This window comes from Lasiodiplodia theobromae (assembly GCF_012971845.1).
Source record: "Lasiodiplodia theobromae strain AM2As chromosome Unknown scaffold_80, whole genome shotgun sequence".
Classification (NCBI taxonomy): Eukaryota; Fungi; Ascomycota; class Dothideomycetes; order Botryosphaeriales; family Botryosphaeriaceae; genus Lasiodiplodia; species Lasiodiplodia theobromae.
Genome location: NW_023336564.1, coordinates 55632 through 62982, shown reverse-complemented (window position 1 = coordinate 62982; position 7351 = coordinate 55632). Strand labels below are relative to the sequence as shown.

At 52.6% G+C, this 7351-nt stretch overlaps 3 protein-coding genes across 3 annotated transcripts; 2 read left to right on the top strand and 1 right to left on the bottom strand.

The window, feature by feature from the left end:
* Positions 1 to 1758: 1758 nt before the first annotated feature.
* Positions 1759 to 3357, top strand: LTHEOB_12882 (uncharacterized protein; the record flags this gene model as incomplete). Its single annotated transcript, XM_035509798.1, has 1 exon — positions 1759 to 3357. The coding sequence occupies one exon, from the start codon at positions 1759 to 1761 to the stop codon at positions 3355 to 3357; it is 1599 nt and encodes a 532-aa protein (XP_035363395.1).
* A 1154-nt stretch (positions 3358 to 4511) lies between these two features.
* Positions 4512 to 6068, top strand: LTHEOB_12881 (Uridylate kinase; the record flags this gene model as incomplete). The annotated part of the gene is made up of 1 exon (XM_035509797.1): positions 4512 to 6068. One exon carries the CDS (start codon positions 4512 to 4514, stop codon positions 6066 to 6068), a length of 1557 nt encoding a protein of 518 aa, XP_035363394.1.
* Positions 6069 to 6537: 469 nt separating this feature from the next.
* LTHEOB_12880 (Autophagy-like protein 11) lies at positions 6538 to 7026 on the bottom strand (the record flags this gene model as incomplete). Its single annotated transcript, XM_035509796.1, has 1 exon — positions 6538 to 7026. The coding sequence occupies one exon, from the start codon at positions 7024 to 7026 to the stop codon at positions 6538 to 6540; it is 489 nt and encodes a 162-aa protein (XP_035363393.1).
* Positions 7027 to 7351: the final 325 nt, after the last annotated feature.

Genomic DNA, 7351 nt, shown 5'->3' with positions numbered 1-7351 from the left:
GCGTGAAGGGTCTTGCTTGCGTGAAGGGTCTTGCTTGCGTGAAGGGTCTTGCTTGCGTGAAGGGTCTTGCTTGCGTGAAGGGTCTCGAACGGAGCCCAACGGGGGTCCACGTCGACGTCGCCGTTGTCATCGAAGCTTTCGGTGGGAGCCTTGACTGCCGCAGTCATGCGCTCCCCCTGCTTCAGGACATAGTCGTCCTGGAGGAACTTCGAGGGCGCATCTAGCCCATCATCAGCCGGTACGGCTGGCTCAGGAATTGAGCACAAAAAAGCGTTGTCATCAGGACTTGGCTCAACCTCAAGCGCGCGGGAAAGCCAGCTGGATTCGGCGTCGGCGAAATGATTGAAAATGCCCTCCTGTAATGATGAGTGAAAGATCATTGTGGTACGCCGTCATGAAACTTACCACTTCATAGGAAAATGGTTCAAAACTGAGACCATGGTCATTAGTTTTTCCAATCGCTCGGGACATTGTGTTCATGGTGCAAGCTGAGACTTGGGGGTTGAGACAAACAAACTGTTCCCTGATTATAGCTTTTACGTGTTATGGTGGCTACATAAGAGAAGCTCTTGAGCTTGATCAGCTTTGGGCTTTACCTCAAAGGAATAAGACGGCAGGGATGCCAGAGCCGAGTCCGACACTTCCAGAGAGAGCGTCAAGCACCTCCATAGGAAATTATGACTCGTGACGTGAGACCCACCCTCTGCGATCCTGGTCAGACGTTCCAGTAGGGTGGCACACGTTCCTCCAGCTCTCGCCAGACGACAACGAGTAATGGACATGGTCATGCTGCGGCAATTTCGGCCGCCTATCACTTCCACACGTCTTGCGAAGTCCAGACACGGGCGAGTGCCTTGCGCACGCGGGGAGTTGGAGAGATACCAATGCGACCCTGACCTGGGCCCCACCTACTCAACGCACACGACCTTTTGACCGAGACGAGCCTTTCGGGTATTTCGGAATGTCGGTCATGGCATGAGTGGCGTATCGCTACGGTATGTGCCCCGTAGTGAATAGCTAACCGAAGGAGGAGGTTACAGCATCGATGATCTATCCTAAAAATGTCTGCTTTCGAGCCGGCTAACACGCGCAACGAAGGCGAGAAAGTGGTTGAATCGACCCACTGGTGCGGGTGTAGAGCTTTGTTCCACCTCGTGCATAGTAGCTCAGCCTCCTGCATGGTGCAATTAGGCCGCTGCGTTGAGCTTTGCATCTGTGTGGTTGTGTGTACATAGCCTTTTCTGCAGTGAACGGGGAGACCTTCTACGTTTCCTGCGTGTATAGCCGACGTTCTCGGCCTACATGTCTACTCGAAGGGTAATGATCGTACTTCTCTAGAGCCGCCTGGACGGTCGGTATAATATTCTCCCTCCTTCACGCTAATTCAATTGAAGGCTCTCTTGGTCAATGAGAGAAGATCACTCCGCTTTTGTGCCGTGACAGCATCAAGGATGACGCATGGTGCGCATGGGTGGAGGCAGAGGACACGATGCCTCGGAAGAGCGGAATAGGACCGGGAAGAAGTACACTCAATCTGGCTGATGTAGTGGGCTCGAACGTAAGAGGGTGGTCGCTAGACCTTGCCTTTAATAGGCGGGAAACATCACACCTCACCCCCCGGTCATCCGCAGCACTGGCGTCGTCTGCTCTATTTAAGCCCACCCCTCTCCTTTCAACACCTCCAGATTGATTCTCCATCTCAAATACCTCTCAATCTTTGAGCAAATTCAGCTTCTCTTTGCGACTCCAACTTCTGCAATGGATGCGGATCCGGTTTCATCTTCTTGCCTCTCTATACGTGGCTGCTCTGTATGCCGCCCTTCACCGGCCTACGCTGATCAGTTCTATTGCGATCCCATCGGACTCAATTTACGCCCGGCCCGGATACACATCTTGGCCCAGATTGGCGGAAAGACGTTCGAACTCGATGTCCCTCCGGCTTTCGCTCCCTACGCTGTTTACAAAAGGGAGAAACTGGCAGACGGCGGCTCATTATGGGATCTGACGAAGTCAGTTGTGAATTCCTGCGGTGGTTACTTCGCTGCGTTCAACCATAATCACAGGACCCTCAAGGATTATCTCACTCGCTGGCACACTCGGGTCTTATTGTCCAACAAAAGGCTTGCCATCGATGAGATCACCAGGACAGAAGAGACGCGAGGAATCAAATGCGACGATACAGACCTCCTATGGTACGACTGGCGAACCGTCGAAGTTTTGGAGAAGGAAACGGACTCGCACTTCCAGGTTCAGCTGGATGGCCACCGTTATGGGTGCTACGCGCCCAACGACTTCTCAAAGCCACCTGACTACGTCAGCTTCCTTCAAGAAGTGCGCGTATGGAAGAAGGTCACCGACTCTCCGGCAAGACCAGGCGCCATCCCGCGGTTTTTCGGGCTTGTCTGCACACCTGAGAAACCAGGCATGGTCCTGGCTGCACTTTACGAATCGATCGAGGCTGGTGGCCAGACCCTTGACCAGGTGGACATTCGTATTGTCTCATTGACGCAAAGGGAAAGGTGGTTTTGGCAAATCCGGCATGCTATTTCGTTCCTTCATGAAAATGGTGCCAGCTGGACCAGGAGCGAATGCACACGTCCAACTACACGAGTCGCCATTGGTACCAACGGTAACGCATTCCTCAAATACATCCACTTCGGCGAGCTCCAAAGCAATCGTTTTGTTCCAAACTGCAACCTCGACTGGAAGGCACTTGCAAAGGTACAACGCTTCCTCAGACTTGGGCCTAAGCCCGCTCGCGCTCGCGTGGCCAGGCAGCGGCCTTTCGAGTTCATGCATTTACCATTCGACGTGAGGTACATGATATACGAGCTGCTCCTTGTATACCCTGGACATATCACATGGAATGGGAAATATAGGCATCGAATGGATACTCCCTCCTCACCATCCGAGAAGTTGGCTGCGGGCGGACTTTTCTACGCCAGCCGCGAGGTCCGCTACGAGTCTCTTTCGTACCTTCTGGAACACAACACCATGCAAATAGAAGCACCCCATCTCTCTGAGTTTCTCAGCTTACCTCTCGAACCACCAAACGAACCCCCGAGAAAGTTTGGTCTTTCTGTTCGCCGAATCGTCTTTACACTCACCGTCACGACCAAGAGCGATCCTGAAACCTGGCAGAAGCAATGTGAGGGCGTTTTGGAGCTCAAGAAGTATTGTTCTTCTTTGAAGTATGTTCGGATGATTCCCTTCCATCAAAAATTGTGGTCACACGAAGATAGCCCGGCTGGAAACCCTCTTACGTCTCTACCTTTTCGTATACTTACAGAAGAGTCGGAATACGACTATTTCATTTACAACTTCTCTAAACATCGTACGGAGTTGGCGGAGGGATAACTGTAGCAATTTAATGCAGTACTTGCTCTTCTTAACTGTGAAAGGTGACTGCCTGCTTGCTCAAGACACCGCACTCCTTGATACAGTTATTCAGCATGGTAACAAGCCCGTAGTGTGATCGAAGAAAAACTTCACGACCTTCATCCTTCCATTCTGCCTTGGTCAAGCCGATGAGTTATTTAAAGAAGTGTCTGCTGACGGAAAAGCAATGAAGGTTGATCGAGCTAAGCCAATGTGGGGCACGGCGGCTAGCCCGTACGCGCTGTGTGGACCGTGCGACGGCGTGTCCCGCTTTGGTTTGGACTAGGCGGGCTATCCCCCCTACGAGTCGAAGCAGGCGAGTTATTCCGATGCAAGACAAACATATAAGTAGCAGCTCAGTCATCTCCTGCTGGTTAGCTTCTATCCATTTCCAACGTCTTTGCCTCAGTGAATCGGTCTGATTTGATTCGTTTTTCCATTCGCGCACAGTCTGTGGACCGTGCACCGTCACGTGGATCCTGTTGGTCCCGCCAAGCCGTTACCTGCCACCAAAATTTTGGCGCCCTTAAGAAGCGGCCGCCCCGTTCCGCGGTCGCATCGTCTGTGCATCCACCGACCCCATTCTCTCCTTATAACACCAACCCTCACGACGTGTCGTGGTTTCTTCCACTGTACGTCTTTTGTTTTTCTTCCGATCATCTTTGTACATATTCATTGGTTGGATTTGAGATTTCTGTCGGTCTCAGCCCGTCACTTCTTCTGCGCCAGCTCCCTCCCCTGTGTTGTGCAGATTGGATAAGCGGGAGTCTGGAATGGTTGACTGCTTGTCTACACTCCTTCACCCCCTTGTTCTTTCGCGCGGCATAGGCGGGGGAGGTCTGACGTTTGCCTCTTACACCCTCCTCGCCAATTTGCATTCGCGGGGTTGGACTGGTGGGCTGGATGAAGTGGTAATGCGTTTGCACCTGAGTCAAGGCTGCTCCTAAGCGTTTGGCTTGAAAAGCCTGGGAGGGCGGGATTCCCACCGCAGTCGCGGCTGGGGGCTAATTTTTCCTTTACAATGATTGAATACAATAATTGATCGTTCAAACAAATAGATGAATGACCACGCCGCTTGTATGTCCGATGACAATTTATCTGGGCGTTTCCGTGCCTTGGACACGCACTCGCGCATGACATGGAACTCTGCCAGCTCTTTTCTCGTCACGTGGCAGGACCCTTCGGTGAACAACATGTGCGTTCTTGGGAACGTTTTTGCTGGAGGCAGCAAGCACTGCTCCGTCGCTTTTGGCTGCAGCGACAAGCCTGGCGAAGTTATGCTTAGCATCCACTTGTCGCTTAAACTTAGCGTTTCGTCAAAGGGTCATTTCAACACATATCTTGTTATCCCGGTCGATGCTTTGGACACACGCGATGCCTCATATTACGACATCCTCGTTCCACCAGAAGCTCCACAATTCAAGAAGGCAGGCGTCAAGGAAGGAAAAGACTTTGTCCGTTGTCACTTTTCGCTCAAGGCACCAGGCCATGTTGTCATGCAGGTGCCGGCAACTCCGAAACAACCAAGCGAGCATGCTCGTGGGCTACTTTTGAGCTTGAAGTCTCTATCTGAGGCCATGAGTTTTGAAGTCTACCTACCTCGAACGACGGCGAGTGAGAATGTGGTGGAACGATTCTTTCGCGGACTTCGCAGCGGCGATGCTACATCCCCCGAGATCGACTATCAGTCAACCTTCAGCGGACGCAAGGTGGCGATTAACGACTGGGAAACGTACCAGATTCACTCGAGAGACACGCTGACTCCCGGATGGAACCCACTCATCGAAGAAAACCCACCACCGTACGAGGAAGTTTCCGAGCAAGCGCCCCAAGTCGTCCAGGAAACACCTGTTCCTCCTGAACAAGGTCCGCAGCGGACCGTTCGTTTCGAGGACGAGATGTCCGGAGACGAGGGCGCTCGAGTAAAACGACAGAAGGTCCGTCAAGCCGAAGCGGCCCTCCAAGCGAATGGTGATCGCAAAGGTGGCCCACGGGAACGCCGCCGTCTCAAACGCAAAGCCGATGAGGCCGTCTCCGATACGGAATCCGGTAGCACACGGAAGTCTTGGAGGATGAGTCGTCAGACGGACGTCAAATCTGCTGTTCTGCGGCACATGTCGGCTAATGCCATTGTGTCTTGTTCTGTCTTTGCTTCAAAGGGTCACAATCGCGCTATTTTCGACGAGAGCCAGTTCAGCTGGTTTTGCGATGCCGTGTTGTGGCTGAAAGCCGTGTGGGCTCACCAACCAGATGCTCACGATGCTTACTCCAGTCAGCTTCGTGACATGTGTCGCGCCATCCGGTTAAAAGAGACGGAGAAGTACCAGCGCATCAGGGAGGAGTGCGTGGATCTGTTTCTTAAACGTGATCCGAAAGGTAAGCGGGCCAGCAGTGAGAAAGGCCCTTGGGAAGTCAAGGCCACAGACCGGGCAACCTGGATCTCTCGATTGATCTTCAATCGCCTAGGTATCGCTAGTGACACCCTTATCTATGACGAGCTAGTAGCCTTACAACATCTTGCTTGCGAATGGGAAAAGATCGGTGGGGACGAAGGCGTGCCCAAGCCTGGGTGCGAGGAGGATTACACCCGGCTCAAAGCGTCCTTTAACACGCAGATGGCTGCTTGTGTGCTGGTTGCATTGTACAAGGACGATAGGCTTGAGGGGGCATTAGAGGACGCTGGTATATAGTCTTTCTGTACTTACAAGAAACCCTTTTCGGGAGCTTTCGCACTCGTCAATCGTGGCAAATTCTGCATCGCCCCTTGGAGTGACATGCATATGCATAGAAAGAAGGCTCTTGTATAGTATTGTAGCGTGGAAGAATTGATCGACGAGTCAATCGATTTCACTACGTAGAACGGAAGGGTTATGTAAAAATGCCATTATGGAGACATGTCAAGCTGAATTAATCATGGATCTCCTAAGTGAGCCTATTCTCCCGACAGCGCTGAGAGCCTTGCGACATGCATATAATAAAGCTATGTAGATCGACTAGAACGAGGCTATGGTCAAGATCGCCGGCATCCACAACGGACTCGACATTTGCGAAACCTCTGCTCATTGCGATAGACTCTTCGGCATCAATTTGGCACAGGAGCAGTGCTGCATTCTTTGACCCCCTCTCGGAACCAGTCCTGCAATCGCGTTTGCCGACCACTTACGCCGAGGCAGGGCGAGGGGGTTCACGCCATGAGAACGCCTCTTCATGCGGTTGCTGATATTCATTCTTCAGCCGCTCAATTTTGCCCTTGAGCTCTTCGATCTCTTCAGCCTGGCGCTGGGCGTTGGCGCAGCATTCCTGGTATGACGCTTGCCATGCCGAAAGCGCAATAGACTGATGCACATAGTGCCGTTCTAAGCTTGATGCTTTCATCATAACCTGTCGCAGAGTCTCCTCCGTGTGCGCGTGGGCCTGAATCTCAAGATTCAGCATGTACAAGGCGGATTCGATAGCACCTGGTGGAAGGAAGGGGGTGTTATATCCCAGAGAAAAGGATGTGCCGGTGGAGCTTCCTTTTTCGGACCCTTGTTGGCCCTCGGGTATGACAAACGGGCCGAAGCTGGTCTCCGTTGAAGCAATGGATTCGGGAAGGTCCGTGTGACCGTGATCCTGTTGCTTGGCATCGGTTTGCTCGACTTGCTCCATCGTCTGCTGCCCGAGGTTGATGAAGATTTAATAGAGTATAGATCGGTGCGGATATGATTGATGTTCATATGGTAAGCGCAGTCTCTTTGAGGGGCGAGTCGTGTCTTAAGCTGAGGGTTGGGCTAATTTAAGCTGGCTGCAGCCGCGGCTTCTGCAGCCGCCCCGGTGTGATTGGCGCGCCGCGCATCACGATTGCCGCCCACCCTCGCCAGCTTTTGGCAGGCAGTTTTCTGGAATGTGGTTATCAGCCCGACCGCCAGCTTTCATGAACACAGCATCTGCCATGCCACCATGTTGGCATCCACGACGTGGACAAAAGCCCGTG